The sequence below is a fragment of the Chlorocebus sabaeus genome, chromosome 9, assembly GCF_047675955.1.
Source record: "Chlorocebus sabaeus isolate Y175 chromosome 9, mChlSab1.0.hap1, whole genome shotgun sequence".
Lineage (NCBI taxonomy): Eukaryota > Metazoa > Chordata > Mammalia > Primates > Cercopithecidae > Chlorocebus > Chlorocebus sabaeus.
In genome coordinates this window covers 67,380,513-67,402,742 of record NC_132912.1, presented here as the reverse complement: position 1 = coordinate 67,402,742, position 22,230 = coordinate 67,380,513, and the positions used below count along the sequence as shown (strand labels likewise).

Here is a 22,230-nt window from a genome sequence, read left to right as displayed (position 1 = left end):
CAATGGTCACAAAATCTGAGTGGATGAAAGTGCTGAACTTAATTCTCCATATTTCTAAAATACTTATGTTGGAACAAAGGCTAGTCAGAAGAAAGGAACTTCAGAGTTCACTTTTAAAATGGGTAAAAACATACCCACTTTCCCAGAGAATCAAACCAAATTCTTCCTTCAGTATTTAAATACTACATAAAGGATAAAGAACCCTTGTGTGAACTAGGATTCACCATAAGTAATGTAAATAGTCTAAAGCATCAATTAACATACTTCATTAAGCTCACAGCTTTGTATCACCACACATTTTTTAATTGGAGAAAGTCTTAAGTACCATTATTGTAATAACTTTTCTTTTTTGAGACTGAGTCGTTCTGTCACTTAAGCTGGAGTGCAGTGGTACAGTCTCAGCTCACTGCAACCTCTGCCTCCTGGGTTCAAGCTATTTCCCTGCCTCAGCCTCCCAAGTAGCTGGGACTACAGGTATGTACCACCACACCCAGCTAATTTTGGTATTTTTAGTAGAGATGGGATTTCACAATGTTGGCCAGGCTGGTCTCGAACTCCTGGCCTCGGGTGATCTGCCTGTGTCAGCCTCCCAAAGTGCTGGGATTGAAGGCATGAGTCACTGTGCCTGGCCCGTAATAACTTCATAACCACAGTAAAGTATTTTAGAGCTCTATTTGAAGGAAACACATTTTGACTCATGAAATATCTGAAACTTCAGAGAGCCCAAATTTTTCTTCCTTAACCATGTGACATTAGTGTGAGTGGAAACCAACAGTATAAACCTAAGCCCTATGTGTGCTAAAGAAATAACAAAAGTTAACCTGTTACTGCCACATCATACATTTGGATTTAAATACGAAAAACACCACACAGAAAACAAACATTTTTTTAAAAAAGATTTAAGATCATAAATAGGTCATTGTTGTCACAACACATTTCAGAATCTTAAAAAAACAAACATTTTGGCTTCCTAAGAAAAAGACTTTTAAAAAAAATCAATTCCCTCATCACTGAAAGGACTTGTACATTTTTAAACTTCCAGTCTCCTAAGGCACAGTATTTAATCAGAATGCCAATATTACCACCCTGCTGTAGCAGGAATAAGAGGCAAGGTATTAGCACTAAGAAAAACAGCAAAATCTCTGGACAAAGTCATCTGTCATTTTAAAGGGATAAAAAAAACAGACTAAGTGGTGAGCATTTTAGTTAAGAAGGCCCAGTGTTGTTATGCAGGACTTTGTTTTAAAAAAAAAAAAAAAAAGTGAAATATTTTAACTCAAGTAGGTTTAATTCACCACAGAAGAGTTATGAGAAAAGAGAGGGGGCTGGTAAAATACAGTATACTTTCTTCAAAAAGGACTTGGGAGGAAAAAAATCAACTTAGAAGATCATATGAAACATCACATGGAACCCAGTTAGTGTCCTAGTTTATTACTAGTCTTCAGATCCAGAAAATAGAGTAAGACACTAGGTAAACAGAACACCTAGACACATCTGTAAGGCATTTGTTTCCTATCACACGGCCCATTCTAGCTTAACACCCACCGACTGAGATGTAGTAAATAGTAAAATTGGATGCTCAAATTATATTTTTATCTAACCAAAAAGTTCTTTAAATATAAAATTCCTCACTTTAAACTCTGTCTTGTCTTCTGTGATACCAACAGAACTTTAAGGTTGTACATATGCAATATGGTGATTTAGTGTTACTTTTAAAAGAACCCACAAAGTAAGCGATTGTCCACAGATGAAACATGGGATGAGGTTCATGACTGAGTCAATCATGGAGTGTTAGTCAATTGTAAACTCCTGAAAGTTAAGACTAGGAAATGTGTATATCAGACACATAAGAGTACAACAATAGGAGAGGAAGGGAAGCCTGTTGGTCATTCCAATTCTGACAAGGTGCAAGGTCTTCGAAATTCTTGTCCACGTTCATGGAGCCATTTATTGGATACTGTGAGAGAAAAGTAATATATTAATTTCCCCCCTTAATCTAATCAGTATTTAATTAGTTTCTAAAAGCTAGGTCTATAACAAAGTTTCAACATGGGATAAAAGTTCAACACCAAAACCGGATAAAGGCAGATGCTACTTAAAAACTTGGCTAAATGCTGAAAACACAGATTTTATATACCCATATACATATGTGTACACACTTGTGTTTATGTACATACATGTACACACATGTGTATATTTGTAAGTCTATGTGCATCTCCTAGTTTCCAATGTTCAATGTGAGGCTTGAAATGAAACACAAATGGACTTAAGATACAGGTACAGATAGAGTAGAATATTGCTTTATGTACTGTTTTCAAAGTACAACCTCCAAAATACAAAGACATTTTAATAATGAACACAAACTTTCCACTCTAAAGGAACTCTCTAATCAACCATTGCTATTGTATGCTCATTAAGTTTCCAAAATACCTTTAAAAAATGTATACCATGTAAAAATGTATCCCAAAAGGAGTTAATTTTCTTTTTTTTTTTTTGTCTCCAGTACCATAGAACCCAATCAAAATATCTGAAGCAGAAACTTTAATTCTTAACTCCTTTTTCAACCCTTGTATCTACTCTTTATTCATCAAACCCTGACAATTTTCCTTATGTCTGTCTCAAATCTATTTGCTCTCCAACCCTTTCACTGATGCTTTAATCCAGGCTGTTGTCATCTCCCACTTAGACAACAGAAAACAACTTTCTAAACTCTCTCTCACCAACTAGCCTTTCCTCATTCTAGTCCAGTGGTTCTTAAACACTATAATTATGAGGGGAGATTTTAACATCCTGATCAGGCCTCACTCCTTAACCTTGTTATGTCTTTATGTAACCACTAAACATGTGGCTAATAACACGGATTGAAATGGATACATGGGGCTAATTAATAGATATTAAAACTAATTTCACCTGTTTCTTTTTTTTTTTTTTTTAATGTAACCAGTCCTGCACTTGCATGTCCCTGAAAGTGAGTGCGTCTTTAAATTTTGCACATTAGGTGCTACTCGAGCCTCATATTAGAACCTGGTGTCTAACATGTTTGGAAAACTGCTGTTCTATCTTTTGGACCAAATTTAAAGAATAAGCTTTGAAGAAGGCTCCCCAAACTTAGGCAGTCACCATCTTCTGTTTACGTTTTTGTAATAATATGTACTACATTATAATCCATTAGTATGTCTCAATCAGATTATTAACCCTTTGAGGGGAAGATATTGTCTTATTCAATTTTGAGTCAGACAATGTTTCTTAGAATAAGTGAAAATAGAGTTAAAAATAAAATCTGTCATCAAAATTCTGATTACAAATTTATATTAAGATTAGGCACTTGTTTGGCTGAATCCTGTACAATGTTAAAATCATATTAAGCAAACATTGTGGGGGCTTTTGTTTTTAAGACACAGATAATAGTTCCAAAATAGAAAACAAAAATTACATTCTCTTCACAGAATATATGAAATATTTACCCCATTTGTTGCCAACTAGCACTGGACAGGCTGCATGCCGTGTACTATAATCTCCTTCTCCACTGGCAAACAGATTATACCAGAAAACAGCAGTTCCCTATGGAGAACAATTCACAATTATCCCCAAGTATACAATGCCAGGTAATCGCTTTCAGCAGTGATTACTTTTTTTTTTTTGAGACGGAATCTTGCTCTGTCACCCAGGCTGGAGTGCAACCTCTGCCTCCCGGGTTCAAGCGATTCTCCTGCCTCAGCCTCCCAAGTAGCTGGGATTACAGGCGTGCACCACCAGGGCTGACTAATTTTGTATTTTTAGTAGAGACGGGCTTTCACCATGTTGGTGAGGCTGGTCTCAAACTCCGGACCTCAGGTGATCTGCCCATCTCGGCCTCCCAGAGTGTTGGGATTACAGGCGTGAGCCACTGTGCCCAGGCGCTTTCTTAATTTTTCCTTTGTTCCTGTGGAAGAACTCCTCTAAAGCAGCATTTTATCTTCCTCTAATATATTTCTGAAAATATGGTTATATCACTTTAAAAACTGTTTTTGATCATATGAAAAATACCATAAAAATGCTTGACAACAAAAGTATTTGCCAAAACAAAGCTAACATATCTTACATAGCAAGATGGAGGGGAAAACAATACAGAACCCATTTTAGAAATGAAAAAATTTAAATACTAATTCCTGGTCATTCATTACCTCTACATACTTGTGGCAAAGACCATAAAAATACCTCTAAAAATGTAATTTGGCCAGGTGCAGGGGTTCAGGATCACTTGAGCCCAAGAGTTCAAGACCAGCCTGGGCAATACAGGGAGACACTGTCTCTACAGAAAATTTAAACATTAGCTGGGCATGGTGACATGCACCTGTAGTCCCAGCTATTTGGGAGGCTGAGACTTGAACCCAGGAGGTCAAAGCTGCAGTGAGCCATATTTGTGCTGCTGCACTCCAGCCTGGGCAACAGAGCGAGAACATGTCTCAAAAAAAGAAAAAAGAAAAAAAAATGTAATTCATTAATTAGACCATGAATACTAGTGCATCTCTTCCTTAGGGAAAAAATTAATAAACCAAAAACAAACCAAACAGGCTTACTTTTTTGGGCCAAACACTAGCTCCAACTTCAGGAAAAACAGTGGCTCCTCCTGCAGACACATCACTCATCTATAAGAAACAAGAGGGTGTTATCGGAAGTGCTGGTAGAATAAAGTAAAACACGCCATTATAAAGACTTGATATTGGATACTAGAATATTGGGAACATATGGACTTGTTCTTATATAGCAGGGTTGGTACATGCTACTCAGTTTTTAATGAATAAAATGCCATTTAGGTTTATACACATAAGTTAAAAAAACTAAAAGCAAAGGAATGATTAACAAAAAACCATCAGATGGGAGAGTGGGGATATAATTTGAGATAGGAATTTATTTATAGCCAGAGGGAAAAAGAAATGACTTAAAACTAATAAATCAATACAGAGATATAAATATGTATTTTATTGTATTAGAATGTAATCTCTATGGAGGCAGGAATTTTCGTCTGTTTTGTTCATTGCTGATCATTAGTGTCTAGAACAGTAGTACCTCAAGAACAGTAGGTGCTCAAGAAATATTTAAATAAATGTAAAAAATAACAAGAAAAATAACAAACTAAAATCAGTTTTGCCATTTCTCATGGTAGGGAATCAAACATATTAAATAAAAGTGAGAAAGTTAAAGGATTATATAAAGATAACCTAGAAAAATATGGAAACCTTTTAAATTAACCGAAGAATCACATAAAACAAGGCAAAGGAAACATGGATCATAAAGATTTTTTTTAAAGCAACATAAGTAGAATGCATAGACTGATTAGATCACAGAGCAAAACCCAACTATATGTTGTATCAGAGCTGCATCTAAAACAAGTGACTTAGAAACACAGAACACAAAAACGTAAGATTTGGGGCAAATGCTATCCAAGGAAAACAGGGTATGATCTTAGTATGAGACACAGTTTAAATCAAGGTAAAAAGCATTAAATGAGATAAAAGGTATTTTACAATGATAAATATATAACTAATAATAAAGAACTAAGAACACTTAACCAATGAAAAAATTAACTTTGGCTGGGCGTGGTGGCTCACGCCTGTAATCCCAGAACTTTGAAAGGCCAAGGTGGGCGGATCACGAGGTCAGGAGATCAAGACCATCCTGGCTAACACGGTGAAACCCCATCTCTACTAAAAATACAAAAAACAAAATTAGCCAGGCATGGTGACAGGCGCCTGTAGTCCCCAGCTACCTGGGAGGCTGAGGTAGGAGAATGGCATGAACCTGGGAGGCGGAGCTTGCAGTGAGCTGAGGTAGCACCACCACTGCACTCCAGCCTGGGCAACAGAGTGAGACTCTGTCTCAAAAAAAAAAAAAAAAAAAGAAAAGAAAAGAAAAGAAAAAACTGACTTTGAGGAAATTAAAAAGTTGTGCATGAGAGAAAAGTAATTTGAGATATTCTATGTGCCCCTCTGGGGGGGTATTTAAATAACGGGAAAAATGATAATCAATTAAAATGCTATGCAACTGTTTTAGAAAAACAGGAAGGCCGTTTACATTAAGAGGGAGAAATGGATAGTGGGCCAAATAATACAGCATCAATATTCATAAAACAAAGAAATACAAGGAGAACCAGGAACACATAAACACTAATGGCTTTTAAACGTCTGAAAAGATGCTCAACTTCTATAATAAGAGAATGCAAATTAAAGCCACAATAACTGCTAATTTGATAAGTGAAAGATACACAGATCAAAAAGTGTGACAAACATACTTCACAAATATATCCCACTTAAAATTGGGATATAAATTGGTATAACCTCTAAGGAGATTCACCTCTAGAAAATGTGCAAGCCTTCACAGCATGAATTTGTGCACTGTACTAACCCTCTCCTGGTTTTCCCTTTGTGATATTTCTCTTTTCTATAATGTACCTTGCCTCCTTTTGGAAACAAGATGGAATTGTGAGAGGAATACAAATTGGGAATTGGGGAGAAAAGGAGGCATATGGAGAGGAAGGAAACAGGGAAGGTGGCAGGGAGAGAAGAAGAAAATAGACTGAACAGAGAGAGATTTTGGCAGGGAGTGAGATACTACAGACAGCAAAAAAATGTAATTCAAATAGGGCTAAGGAATGGAAAGAGCAATGAAATAACCAAAATTAAGTATAGATATATATATATAGGTGTTTTTTTTTTTTTTTGAGATGGAGCCTCACTCTGTTATCCAGGCTGGAGAGTACAGTGGCGCGATCTTGGCTCACTGCAACCTCTGCCTCCCAGATTCAAGCAATTCTCGTGCCTCAGCCTCCTGAGTAGCTGGGACTACAGGAGTGTACCACCACGCCCAGCTAATTTTTATATTTTCAGTGGAGATGGGGTTTCACCACGTTGGCTAGGCTGGTCTCGAACTCCTGACCTCAAATGATCTGCCCACCTCGGCCTCTCAAAGTGCTGGAATTACAGGCATGTGTCACTGTGCCTGGCCTAAAATATCTTTAAGTTAACAAAGGTTATGACATTATGGCAGATTGCATTTTCCAAATATAATACATCCCAATATGTCCCATCCTACATGCTATTCTTATGTGACACTGACATTCGTCTGCAGTGGTAGGGTCTATGTGCCCTCTCCTTGAAGCTGGGCAGACCTTTGTAATTGCTGTAACAGAATACAGCAGGATGACATCTGCGACTTCTGAGGGTAGGTCGTAACAATACCATGCACTTTTGCATTGTTCTTTTGGGATGCTTCGTCTTGTAATCCAGTCACTATGCTGTGAAGAAGCTCAGCCGCATGTATTGGCCAGAATTTAGGCATTCTGGCTGACAGCCAGCCTCAACCTTAGCCTTCAAGATACCCCAGTGCCAGACATTTGATGGCAAATGCATGTCAGATTTGGAGCAGGAACCATGAGTTGAGCCCAGTCAACCTCATAACTGTTAGAGATACATTAAGAAAATCATTGTTATTTTAAACCACTCAGAAAAGAGAGTTTTGGAGTGATTTATTTGGAGTAACTAGAACAAACACTATAAACAATTTTAAAAATTGAATTATGATCATACTGTTTTAAAAGTTTGAGGTAGGGCTTCTGGGGACTGTAATGTGCTATTTCTTCACCTTAGTACTGAATACACCAGAAGTGTTCACTTTGTGAAAATTAATCAAGTTACAATACTTAATTTGTGCACTCTTCTGATATACTTCAATAAAAAAATGGAATTCAGAAGTTTACTGAAATAATGTGTATGTACAGAAATTCAAATATAGAGAGATTCTTACATACACATATTATATGTGACTAAACAGAGAGCCTATATGCCAAATTATTAATGATTATCTGCACATAGTGGCACTATAAATTTTAAGTTTGTCCAAAAGTTTCTATAATGAACATCTATCTGACAGCCTGAAAAAGTTGCAAATGCAAAAAAATTCTTAACTCCCTTTACTCAGTTATAAAAATGTTAAACTAGGATGGTGAATGAGAGCTACACAGAACAAACTTAACACATTAAAATGAATCATGTGATCAAATCCCAACTTAACCTAAAAATTTTAGTGACAACTTACATAAAACAGCCATGTAGCAATTCTATTTCCTGTCCCCAGCTCTTTGAAAGCATCTGGCTCATCTTTCTGTGAATAAAAACATAGCAAATTCAATGGTATAAAAATTCAGTAATACAAATACTCTAGTGGCAACTAAACATCAGTAGTAACATCCTGAAGAATATGCCAACAACCCCAAAAGTTTCCCTTGTAATGTCCAGTGCACTATAAACATCAGGCACTCTTTTTGTAAAGATGGAGTCTTGCTATATGGACCAGGGTGATCTTGAACTCCTGGCCTCAAGCAATCCTCCTGCCTTGGCCTCCCAAAGTGCTAGGATCACAGGTATGAGCCACTGTACCTGGCCTCAAATACTTGCTCACTGAACTTGTATACTGGATACTTTAGACAAGATTACAGGATAAAAGGCAGACTTACTAGCCTAAACGACAGCCATTATTTGCTGACTACATATTATTTTAAAAATCAATACCCACAATTTTAGCTTCCAAAAATATACGACGTGACATCGTATATTTCTTAGCTACATTCTTAGCTACATCTCTTAGCTACATTCCTGAAGCTTAATGTACCTTGAGACTTACTTTGAACTCATGACCTACTGAATTATTTCCTAGTATTATTTTTCTTTTATTTTTTGAGACAGTCTTGCCCTGTCACCCAGGCTGGAATGCAATGCTATGATCTCAGCTCACTGCAACCTCCACCTCCCGGGTTTAAGCAATTCTTCTGCCTCAGCCTCTCAAGTAGCTGGGACTACAGGCATGCACCACCATATCTGGCTAATTTTTTTGTATTTTTAGTAGAAATGGAGTTTTGCCATGTTGGCCAGGCTGGTCTTGAACTCCTGACCTCAGGTGATCCACCCACCTTGGCCTCCCAAAGGGCTGGGATTACAGGCATGAGCCACCACGCCTGGTCCCTAGTATTGTTTTTCTAATAATGCTAGTAAAGTGACTTTCAGTACTATAATCAAGCTAGAGAATTAATATCTAAATATTTATATCTAAATTAAAATACAATACAACCTCTTGGCATTTCTCCCAGAAAAATAAAAATGTATTTTTCATACAGAAACATATACACATCTTTATTTGTAATAGTCAAAAACTAAAAACTATCCAAATGTCCTTCGATGGGTGAATGGCTAAACTGTGGTATATCCATAACATGGAATACAGGTTGAGCATACCGAAAGTCCAAAATTCAAAATGCTCTGAAGTTCAAAACTTTTAGTGCTAACATGACATATGTGGAAAATTCCACACATAGTACTCCCTGAAGTAGCTCCCCTATCATATCCCCTATCACTATGCCCTAGCCAGGATGGAAACAGACAGTTCCCCATAAGGCTCCTGCATCACAAGAAATTTATTTTCAAACCCATTCTTTCTTTACTGAAGGTGTAATCTTTGTGGAGATTTAGATTTTATGCCGGGGTCTCAAATTCAGCAGCCTACACTGTGGCAGATCTTCCTCTTACAGAGCTGTTTATTCCCAAAGCTCTAATTCCTGCAGGCACAGACCTCCAGCCTCTGTGCTTTGTCCCCTCTTTAATTCTCTAGGTTTGGGATCACCTTTGTTCAGTTTCCCTTTTGGAATACCCTTTACTTTCTTCCAGGTTTGCCAATGCATTTAAAAGTATCTTAAGTGATTTTATTGGGTATCTAGGTGTTTTTTTGTTTTGTTTTGTTTTGTTTTAACTGCTAAAAAGGTTTCACAGAATATCTGCCACACCATATTTCCATAAATTCCAAATAGGCTATGAATTTTTAATGTTAAAAGAACAGAATTAACATGTTGACAAAGAATCTCTCCTTGGCCGAACTACTCAGGCTCCTCTGAACTTTCTTCTCAAGTAGGCCCTGACTTTGGGCTTCTAGTATTTATCTCTGCATTGTCCAATTTGAGCAAGAACCCTGCTAAGTCAGGTGAGCCAGAATCCCCCATCCTTGCCATGTGATCACCCTCAAAATCTAACTGGGTTCTTCATCTTCCACTATCCCCTGGGTGATATCACTTTGCCCTGACTTCAGCAAGGATCTCGTTAGGTCAGTTTAGCCTGAATCCTCCCTTACCTCTTAGTAATTTTCCATCTACTAACACCCACCCTTGCTCACTGGCTATAAATTCCAACTCTTCCTTGTTGTATTTGGAGTTGGGCTTAATCTCTCTCCCTTACTGCGAAATTCCACTGCAACTGCAGTGGTCCCTATACTTATTGCAATGGTCCCCTCTTGAATGAAATCTGGTTACCATCTTTAACAAGTGTAAAGAATAATTTTTTCTTTAACAATGTAATGCGGCCAGGCAGAGTGGCTCACGCCTGTAATCCCAGCACTCTGGAAGGCCGAGGTGGGTGGATCACCTGAGCTCAGGAGTTCAAGACCAGCCTGGCCAACATGGTGAAACCCTGTTGCTACTAAAAATACAAAAATTAGCTGGGTGTGGTGGTGCGCATGCCTGTGATCCCAGCTACTCGGGAGGCTGAGGCAGGAGAACTCCAGCCTAGGAGGCAGAGGTTGCAGTGAGCCAAGATCACGCCACTGCACTCCAGCCTGGGTGACAGAGTGAGACTCTGTTTTTTTGTTTTGTTTTGTTTTGAGATAAACAATGTAATGCATAAGCCTCAGTGAATTTCTCCATTTCTTTTTTACTTACCCGTGCAAAGTCAAAATGGGGTTCATACTGTCCTCCAACTCCATAATTTGCTACCTGAAGGAAAGACACAAAGCATGAAAGAAAAGAACTATAAAGATTACTATTCAAAAAAATCTATGAACCTCATTTTTTGGACTTTTATAGACCATGGTCAGGTATTTACAGAGAAATGAAAAGTATTTAAAATCAATGAGAGTTCCTATGAAAATAGGGATGAAAAACAAAGGACAGCTACTGTATATCTATAGATATAGATCTTTGTATCTATAGATCTATATATATTTATATCTATATATATGTACCCCTCCCCACCCCCCCACCAGAGACAGGCTGAAGTGCAGTGATGAAATCAGAGCGCACTGCAGCCTCAACCTTTGGGGGCACAAGTGATCCTCCCACTTCAGCCTCCTGAGTAGCTGGGACTACAGGTGCATGCTACCACACCCAGCTAATGTTTAAAAATTTAATACATAAGCTAAAATTTGAGATTTCTATTATTTTGTTTCACTAAAGACTTTCCTTTGGAACTTAAATAAAAAATGTTTTCCAAAGCCCCAAATGCTGGCGAACTTGCAATCTACTTTAATAAAATATCTTTTCTTACATATTTTTTCCCTGCTAAAAAAGGAAAGAAAAGTTAACACCAATTTAATTATTCCTGCCGAGGGGCCCTAACAACTTCAGTTGCTTATGACAATGTCCCAGTGTGACGCAGCAAAATGTAAGAAAAATATTTGGTCTGAGTTCAAGTTCCAGCTCTCTTAATTACCATGTAACTTTGGATATAATCTCAGTTTTCTTATTTGTTAAAGTGAGAATGATACTTAACTCTTTCCCTCAATCACACAACACAATAAAATGCTGACAAAATCAAAGGAGAACATAAGTAAGAGTGTTAATGGTGAAACTGGAACTACTGCTGGAGTGTGTCTTGCTCTGGGGGCCAGCAGCCACAGCAACCCTTCATCCCTGAAGCTAAGCCAGGAATGAAGGCCTAAGGCCTATCTGGAAGCCTGACATTCCCAAGCAGAGATGCCAGCAGCTGTTATACCCTTTCCGGTGGGGTCAAGGGAGATGGAACTGCTCTACCCACCCCTCCTCCGACTCCCTGAGGCAGGAGCTGGAGCTGTGTACTCCCTCCCAAGAAAACAGTACTTCGGCAGAACACTGCATCCCAGGGAAATGATGCCTGGGCCACCCAGAGCAGTCATGTCCCCTCAGCCTGAGCTGAAACAGCACATCACCCTTGCGAAATTGTTGCACTGGCCAAGCTGAGCAGCTGCACATCCCAGGGCTGAAGTAGTACCCAAGGACCCAGGGAAACAGAGCAGTGGCTAAGCTGAAAGAGGTGCCCTGCAGGACAAATAACTCTAGTACCCTGCTTCCCTGGAGAGTCTGCGCTACTGAGACAATTCTCTTTCTGGTGAGTGAAGTCATTGCTGTGCTGCTCTCCGCCCCACAGGGCCCAAACAACAGGCATGGTTGGCCATTCAGGGGTGCTTGTTCCTGCTGTACCTGGCCTCAGAGTCTGGGATCCATCTGAGCCCACCAATCCAGGTTCTAGAGTGACTACTACATGGTGCCTCATCCCCAGGGATAGGAGTTGCCACTAACCCTATTGGCTCAGGCTCCTAAATCATAGCCAAACCCTGCATCCCAGACTCAAACCTCCAGAGCATCCTCTCTTCCCTAGAGTTGGGCCAGGGCTGTGCCCAGTCCGCCAGGGGTAGACTCACAGCTACATACTGACACTCTTTTTCTAAGCAGCTAGAGGGTGCCTCAGAGTCACAGATCCTGGCACTATAGGCAACCTACATCCAACCCTGCCATAGAGAGTGACCCTGTACCCTAAGACCCAGGTGTTACAATAGTATGTGAGACCCTGAGACCAGGATCCTAGCCCCACAGCCACTCCAAACGCTTGAACCTGGATTGCAGCACTATGGCAGCTGCTTGTAGGATATGTCAGACCTGCCACAAGAAGACTCCCATTGGCTAAAACTCCCTACTGTGCGGAAAACAAGAATGGAAGGATTCCAAAAGCTCTTGCCACTGAAGATACTAACAATGTACTCCACAGCGACCACCACCACAAACTTCTCCAGCCTAGGCTGCTGAGGCATCCACAGTTATTGTTGACAATGAATACAGCTGAAGAAGCTACAAGAGACTACAGTACTGAACCTACCTGGAAACAGAGTCACCACACCCTTCCCAAACAGTCTAACTGAAGCGGAAAGTTTAAAAGAGCCAATTGTTCCACTAGATGCAAAGACACCAATGCAGGAAACATGAAACATTAAAAAGCAATGAAATATGACACTGCTGAGAATGTAACTCTCTAGTTACAGGCCCAAATGAAAAGGAAAACACCTAGCTAGAAAAAAATTCAAATAATGATCTTCAGGAAACTCAAACAGATAAAAGAAAATACAGATAGATAATTCAATGAAATCAGGAAAATAATTCATGATATGAATCAGAATTTCAAAAAAGAAAGATATCATAAAAAAGAACCAAACAAAATTCCTGCAGCTGAAGAATTCAATGAATGCGGGAGGCTGAGGCAGAAGAATCATTTGAACCTGGGAGGCGGAGGCTGCAGTGAACTGAGATCTCGCCACTGCACTCCAGCCTAGCGACAGAGCCAGACTCCATCTCAAAAAAAAAAAAAAAAGCTGCACCAGCACACTTGATTAAGCAAAACGATCTCTGAACCTGAAGATACATTGTTTGGTATTACTCAGAGGGGGAAAAAAAGGAAACATAATGAAAAAGGACAAAGAGAGCGTACAAGACTTATGGAACACCATTAAACATTTGTATTACAGGAGTTCCAGAAGAAGAAAGGGTAAAAGGCATAGAAACCCTATTTAATAACAGCTGAAAACTACCCAAGTCTGGGGAAGAGAGAAGGGTATCCAACTCCAGGAAGTTCAAAAGTCCCCAAATAGATTCAACCCAAAAAAGTCCTCTCTGAAGCACATTTTAGTCAGATTGTCAAACATCAAAGAATTCTAAAAACAGCAAGATAGCTAGATTAACAAAGAAAAAGAAAGATCTAAATAAGCACAATCAGAAATAACAAAGGTGACATTACAACTGACCCCAAAGAAATATAAAAAGTCCTTACAGATTATTATTAACACCCCTATGCACACAAACTTTTATAAAAAACCTAAGAAATGGATAAATTCCTGGAAACATACAACCTCCCATGACTGAACCAGAAAAAAAACTGAAACCCTTCACAGACCAATAAGGAGTTCTGAAATTGAATTGTAATTAAACAAAACAAAAACCTACTGACCAAAAAAAGCCCTGGACTGGATGGATTCACAGCCGAATTTTACCAGACATACAAAGAAGAGCTAGTATCAATCTTACTGAAATTATTCCAAAAAACTGAGAAGGAAAGACTCCTCCTTAACTCATTTTATTAAGCCAGCATCATTCTGATACCAAAACTCATCAGAGACATGATAAAGAAAACTTCAGGCTGATATTCCTGATGAACATAGACACAAAATACTCAAAAAAAATATTAGAAAACAAAACCTAGCAGCACATCAAAAAGTTAATTTACTACAATCAAGTAGGCTTTATTTGTGGGGTGCAAGGTTGGTTCAATAAATGTTATTCACCACATAAACAGAATAAAAAACCATATGATCATCTCAGCAGATGGAGAAAGAGCTTTCAAAAAAATTCAACATCCTGGCCGGGCACAGCGGCTCACACCTACAATTCTAGCACTTTGGGAGGCCGAGGTGGGTGGATCACCTGAGGTCAGGAGTTCAACACCAGCCTGGCCAACATGGTAAAACCCTGTCTCTACTAAAAATACAAAAATTAGCTGGGCATGGTGGCGGGGGCCTATAATCCCAGCTACACAGGAGGCTGAGGCAGGAGAACTGCATTAACCCAGGAGGTGGAGGCTGCAGTGAGCCAAGATCACACCACTGCACTCCAGCCTGGGCAACAGAGTAAGACTCCATCTCAAGAAAAAACAAAACAAACCAGAAATAACAGATACTGGGCAAGGATGAAGAGAAAGGGGCATGCTCATACACTGCTGGTGGGAATGTAAATTAGTACAATCACTATGGAGAACAGTGTAGAGGTTCCTTAAAAAACTAAAAATACATCTACCATATGATCCAGCAATCCCAATGCTAAGTATATATCCAAAAGAAAGGAAATTAGCATGATGAAGAGATATCCACATTCTCATGTTTATTGCAGGACTATTCACAATACCTAACGTATGGAATCAACCTAAGTGTCCATCAACAGATGAATGGATAAAGAAAATGTGGTGCTTATATATAATGAAACACTATTCAGCCATAAGAATGTAATCTTGTCACAGGGATGAAACCGGAGTTCATTATATTAAATAAGCCCAGCACAGAAAGACAAATATCACATGTTCTCACTCACATGTGGGATTTCTGCATTTCCAACTGAGGTACATGGTTCATCTCATTGGGACTGGTTGGACAGTGGGTGCAGCCTATGTAGAATGAGCCAAAGCAGGGCAGGGCATTGCCTCAACTGGGAAGTGCAGGGGGTCAGGGAATTTCCCTTTTCTAGCAAACGGAAGCCATGACAGACTGTACCTGGAAAAACAGGACACTCCCGCCCACATACCGTGCTTTTCCCATGGTCTTAGCAACTGGCAGACCAGGAGATTCTTTCCTGTGCCTGGCTCAGTGGGTCCCACGCACACGGAGTCTTGCTCACTGCTAGTGCAGCACTCTGCTGGCTGCAGGAGGGGCGTCCACCATTGCTGAGGCTTGATTAGGTAAACAAAGCAGCCAGAAAGCTCAAACTAGGCAGAGCCCACCACAACTCAGCAAGGCCTACTGCCCCTATAGACTTCACCTCTGTGGGCAGGGCAAAGCTGAACAAAAGCCAGCAGAAATTTCAGCAGACTTAAACATCCCTGTCTGACAGCTCTGAAGAGAGCAGTGGTTCTCCCAGAATGGCGTCTGAGCTCTGAGAACAGAAGACTGCTTCCTCAAGAGGGTCCCTGACCTCCATGTAGCCTAACTGGGAGACACCTCCCAGTAGAGGCCAACAGACACCTCATACAGCTGGGTGCCCCTCTGGGACAAAGCTTTCAGAGGAAGGATCAGGCAGCAAATTTGCTGTTCTGCAGCCTCTGCTGGTGATACTCAGGCAAACAGGGTCTGGAGTGGACCTCCAGCAAACTCCAACAGACCTGCAGCTGAGGGACCTGACAGTTAGAAGGAAAACTAACAGAAAATAATAACATCAACATCAACAAAAAGGTCATCTACACCCAACCCCATCTGTAGGTCACCAACATCAAAGACCAAAGGTAGATAAAACCACAAAGATGGAGAGAAACCAGAGCAGAAAAGCTGAAAATTCTAAAAACCAGAGCACCTCTTCTCCTCCAAAGGACTGCAGCTCCTCGCCAGCAACAGAACAAAGCTGGATGGAGAATGACTTTGATGAGTTGACAGAAGTAGGCTTCAGAAGGTTGGTAATAACAAACCTTCTCCCCACTAAAGCAGCATGTTCTAAGTCATTGCAAGGAAGCTAAAACCCCTGAAAAAAGGATTAGACGAATGGCTAACTAGAACCAACAGTGTAGAGAAGACCTTAAATGATGGAGCTGAAAACCATGGCATAAGAACTTCGTGATGCATGCACAAGCTTCAATAGCCGATTGGATCAAGTGGAAGAAAGTGCATCAGTGACTGAAGATGGAATTAATGAAATAAAGTGAGAACACAAGTTCAGAAAAAAAGAGTAAAAAGAAACTACTAAAGCTTCCAAGAAATATGGAACTATCTAAAAAGACCAAATCTACATTTGATTGGTGTACCTGAAAGTGACAGGGAGAATGGAATCAGGTTGGAAAACACTCTTCAGGAAATTATCCAGGAGAATTTCCCCAACCTGGCAAGGCAGGCCAACATTCAAATTCAGGAAATACAGAGAACACCACAAAGATACTCCATGAGAAGAGCAACTCCAAGACACGTAATTGTCAGATTCACCAAGGTTGAAATGAAGGAAAAAGTGTTAAGGGCAGCCAGAGAGAAAGGTCGGGTTACCCACAAAGGGAGGCCCATCAAATTAACAGCGGATCTCTCGGCAGAAACCCTACAAGCCAGAAGAGAGTGAGGCCCAATATTCAACATTCTTAAAGAATTTTCAACCCAGAATTTCATATCCAGCCAAACTAAGCTTCGTAAGTAAAGGAAAAATAAAATCGTTTGCAGAGAAGCAAATGCTGAGAGATTTTGTCACCACCAGGCCTGCCTTACAAGAGCTCCTGAAGGAAGCACTAAACATGGAAAGAAGCAACCAGTACCAGCCACTGCAAAAACATGCCAAATTGTAAAGACCATCGATGTTATGAAGAAACTGCATCAATTAACGGGCAAAATAACCAGCTAACATCATAATGACAGGTTCAAATTCACACATAACAATATTAACCTTAAATGTAAATGGGCTAAATGCCCCAATGAAAAGGCACAGACTGGTAAACTGGATAGAGTCAAGACCCATCAGGAGACCCATGTCATGTGCAGAGACACACACAGGCTCAAAATAAAGGGATGGAGGAAGATCTACCAAGCACATGGAAAGAAGAAGAAAAAAAAAAAAAAAGCAGGGGTTGAAACCCTAGTCTCTGATAAAACAGACTTTAAACCAACACAGATCAAGAGAGACAAAGAAGGCCATTACATAATGGTAAAGAGATCAATTCAACAGGAAGTGCTAACTATCCCAAATATATAGGCACCCAATACAGGGGCACCCAGATTCATAAAGCAAGTCCTTAGAGACCTAAAAAGAGACTCAGACTCTCACACAATAATAATGAGAGACTTTAACACCCCACTGTCAATATTAGATCAACAAGACAGAAGGTTAACAAGGATATCCAGAACTTGAACTCAGCTCTGCACTAAGCAGACCATTATAATAGACATCTACAGAACTCTCTCCACCCCAAATCAACAGAATATACATTCTTCGCAGCACCACATCATACTTATTCTAAAATTGACCACATAACTGGAAGTAAAGCACTCCTCAGCAAATGTAAAAGAACAGAAATTACAATAAACTGTCTCTCAGACCACAGTGTAATCAAATTAGAACTCAGGATTAAGAAACTTACTCAAAACCATACAACTACATGGAAACTGAACAACCTGCTCCTGAATGACTACTGGGTACATAACAAAATGAAGGCAGAAATAGATGTTCTTTGAAACCAATGAGAACAAAGACACAACGTACCAGAATCTCTGGGACACATTTAAAGCAGTGTGTAGAGGAAAATGTATAGCACTGAATGCCCACAAAAGAAAGCAAGAAAGATCTAAAATCGTCACCCTAACATCACAATTAAAAGAACTAGAGAAGCAAGAGCAAACACATTCAAAAGCTAGCAGAGGGCAAGAAATAACTAAGATCAGAGCAGAACTAAAAGAGATAAAGACACAAAAAACCCTTCAAAAAAAAAATCAACGAATCCAGGAGCTGGTTTTTAGAAAAGATCAACAAAATTACTAGACCTCTAGCAAGACTAATAAAGAAGAAAAGAGAGAACAATCAAATAGATGCAATAAAAAATGATAAAGGGGATATCACCACCGATCCCACAGAAATACACACTACCACCAGAGAATACTATAAACACCTCTATGCAAATAAACTAGGAAATCTAGAAGAAATGGATAAATTCCTGGACACATATACCCTCCCAAGACTAAACCAGGAAGAAGATGAATCTCTGAATAGACCAATATCAGGCTCTGAAATTGATGCAAGAATTAATAGCCTACCAACCAAAAAAAGTCCAGGACCAGACAGATTCACAGCTGAATTCTACCAGAGATACAAAGAGGAGCTGGTACCATTCCTTCTGAAACTATTCCAATCAATAGAAAAAGAGAGAATCCTCCCTAACGCATTTTATGAGTCCAACATCATCCTGATACCAAAGCCTGGCAGAGATACAACAAAAAAAGAATTTTAGACCAATATCCCTGATGAACATCGATGCAAAAATCCTCAATAAAATACTGGGAAACCGAATCCAGTAGCACATCGAAAAGCTTATCCACTGCAAACAAGTCGGCTTCATCCCTGGGATACAAGGCTGGTTCAACATACACAAATCAATAAACGTAATCCATCACATAAACAGAACCATCACAAAAACCACATGATTATCTCAATAGATGCAGAAAAGGCCTTTGATAAAATTCAACAGCGCTTCATGCTAAAAGCTTTAAATAAACTAGGTAATGATGGAACATATCTCAAACTAATAAGAGCTACTTATGACAAACCCACAGCCAATATCATACTGAATGGGCAAAAGCTGAAAGCATTCCATTTGAAAACTGGCACAAGACAAGGATGGCTTCCCTCACCACTCCTATTCAACATAGTGTTGGAAGTTCTGGCCAGGGCAATCAGGCAAGAGAAAGAAATAAAGGGTATTCAATTAGGAAATTAAATAAAATTGTCCCTGTTTGCAGATGACATAATTGTATATTTAGAAAACCCCATTGTCTCAGCGCAAAATCTCCTTAAGTTGATAAGCAACTTCAGCAAAGTCTCAGGATACAAAATCAATGTGCAGAAATCACAAGTATTCCTATCCACCAATAACAGACAAACAGAGAGCCAAATCATGAGTGAACTCCCATTCACAATTGCTTCAAAGACAATAAAATACCCAGGAATCCAACTTAAAAGGATGTGAATAACCTCTTCAATGAGAACTACAAACCACTGCTCAACAAAATAAAAGAAACACAAACAAATGGAAGAACATTCCATGCTCATGGATAGGAAGAATCAATATTGTGAAAATGGTCATACTGCCCAAGGTAATTTACAGATTCAATGCCATCCCCATCAAGCTACCAATGACTTTCTTCACAGAATTGGAAAAAACTACTTTAAAGTTCATATGGAACCAAAAAGGAGCCCATACTGCCAAGACAATCCACTTCTTCTTTTTGGCCAGACCCGGACGACAGTTTATTATTTAAAATTGAAAAGAGGCCAGGCACAGTGGCTCATACCTGTAATCCCAAAACTTCGGGAGGCCAAGGCAGGCAGATCACGTGAGGCCAGGAGTTCGAGACCAGCCTGGCCAACACGGTGAAATCCCATCACTACTGAAAACACAAAAATTAGCTAAGTGTGGCGGCATGTGCCTGTGGTCCCAGCTACTTGGGAGGCTGAGGCAGGAGAATCACTTGAGCCCAGGGAGCGGAGGTCACACTGATCCAAGATTGCACTACTGCACTCCAGTGAGACTGTCTCAAAAAAAAGAAAAACAAAAAAGGTTGAAAAGAAGCAAAAGCAAAAGTATCACCTTTCTAATGAATTTATGAGCTGCATATTGACTGCATCTGTCTCAGAATTTTGCAGCCAGGCCAGGCACAGTGCCTCACGCCTGTAATCCCAGCACTTTGGGAGGTCAAGGCAGGTGGTCAGGAATTCTTGAACTCCTTGAGGTCAGGAGTTCAAGACCAGCCTGACCAACATGGTGAAACTCCGTCTCTACTAAAAATACAAAATTAGCTCGGGGTGGTGGCGCATGCCTGTAATCCCAGCTATTTGGGAGGCTGAGGCAGGAGAATCGCTTGAACCAGGAGACGGGTTGTAGTGAGCCGAGATCATGCCACTGCACTCCAGCCTGGGCCATAGAGCCAGACTCCATCACAAAAAAAAAAAAAAAAAAATTGCAACCAGAAAGGCTATAACAAAGGCATTCGTTTTTTTAGTGCATATGTTGATAATTTCCAAAAAAAAAAAAAAAAAAAAAATCTAATACAGAAAAGGGAACTCAAATATTTTTAAAAGTATTTTTCTATAGGAAAAGACTAAGGAATAGAAATAATGCTGACAAAGGGGAAGACTAAGCTGTTTCTTTTCTCTGGTTTATAGGCCTAGGCTTATTTATTTATTTATTTATTACTATTGAAACTAAATGAGATTATTATACATTGATTTTATGTTTATTCTCTATAACTAACATTCCTATATATACCTGTTTGCTACAGATATTCTGAGTCAAGTTGTGATTATGACAGAGTGAAGAATTATTTTGAGACAGCTGCTTTTGATGACAAATGATTTATAGACATAAAAGTAACAGCAGAAAAAGAGAAGTGATAAAAAAAAGTCAGTCCTATGTTTCACTATTACAAATAAAGGAAAACGATTTGCTTAAAAATAAATAAATAAATGAATAAAAAGAAAAAAAAAAACCAAAACTATTTATTAAAACCCACCCTGGCCACTTGACAGGCAAACTGAGGTCTGGGGGATAGAAAAAAAAATTACAGTGCACTTAATATTAGTGATAAGTATTTTTCATTTCCCTAGACATCTATACTCAACAGGGAGAGTTTTCATGTTTTGACAAGAAATTTAAAAGTCACAGAACAATCATAATTTTTCCCATTATTAAAATCACTTTGCATGGTTGCAGCTTACAGGTCACTTTTTAAGGTCCTAAACTATCATGCAAATTGAGGACTACCTGTTCAGTGTAAAGGAAATCTCCTCTGAAGCATCTCTTGAAGAGAAAAAATGACTTAAGGATAATGTGATTACCTACCTGTAATTCCTCTGCTGTGGAAACATCTAGTCCTGTTAGATCTTGTATTCTCATATTAATTCGAGACACCACAGGGTTTTCATAGCCAGAGAGCCAGGCACTAAGAATAAGAAGAATATTAGTTTTACTGATAATGTTTCATTACATGGAGACTAATAGCTGTTATTTTGAAAGCCATAATATTTAATATATAGGACAATAAACCTTTACTGATAGCATTTAGTTCATTTTCTTGCTTACTATCATCTTTATGAATGGATAATGTAATTTTTTAAAATGTCACATTCTACTGTTAGAGGTTGGGAAGGAAAAAACTAATCAAATTTATTATAACACTTCTATGAAAACCATTGGATTAATGTAAGGAGGCTACATTGAAAGCCACCTACATTGAGAACTTAAAAAAATTCTTTAAAAAACCATACCAAACAAGACAGCGTTCCTTCTAGGTAAGGTACAGGAACTGACTATGGTGGAAGTCATAGGGTCTTTAGCTTGATCTACATAATGCTAATATTTTGTAAGAAAAAAATTCTGCTTACTGCCTAAATTTTGAAAAGGTACCCAAACACACCTACTGAAGGATGGACAATTATAGGGGTTGGTAAGGATGTGAAGAAACTGGAACCCTCATACATTGCTGATGGGAATGTAAAAGGTGCAGCCACTTTGGAAAACAGTTTGGTACTTGCTCAAAATGCTAAACACAGCTACCAAATGACCCAGCAATTTACTTCTAGGTATGTATCCAAGAGAAATTAAATCTTATGTCCATACAATAACTTGTACAGAATTTTTTTATGGCATCATTACATATAATAGCCAAAAAGTAGAAATAACCCAAATATCCATC

At 39.1% G+C, this 22,230-nt stretch overlaps 1 protein-coding gene across 2 annotated transcripts in view; it reads right to left on the bottom strand.

The window, feature by feature from the left end:
• Positions 1–1,240: 1,240 nt before the first annotated feature.
• P4HA1 (prolyl 4-hydroxylase subunit alpha 1) overlaps positions 1,241–22,230 on the bottom strand; it is a 93,128-nt gene continuing 72,138 nt past the window's right edge. For both annotated transcript variants that reach the window (XM_007963074.3, XM_007963073.3), the window contains exons 10-15: positions 21,378–21,477; positions 10,736–10,789; positions 8,074–8,139; positions 4,560–4,628; positions 3,465–3,561; positions 1,241–1,957 (exon numbers count right to left, since the gene is read on the bottom strand). In XM_007963074.3, the coding sequence (XP_007961265.1) occupies positions 1,887–1,957; positions 3,465–3,561; positions 4,560–4,628; positions 8,074–8,139; positions 10,736–10,789; positions 21,378–21,477 (457 nt within the window). In that variant the 3' untranslated portion in view covers positions 1,241–1,886. The remainder of the gene's footprint in view (positions 1,958–3,464; positions 3,562–4,559; positions 4,629–8,073; positions 8,140–10,735; positions 10,790–21,377; positions 21,478–22,230) is intronic.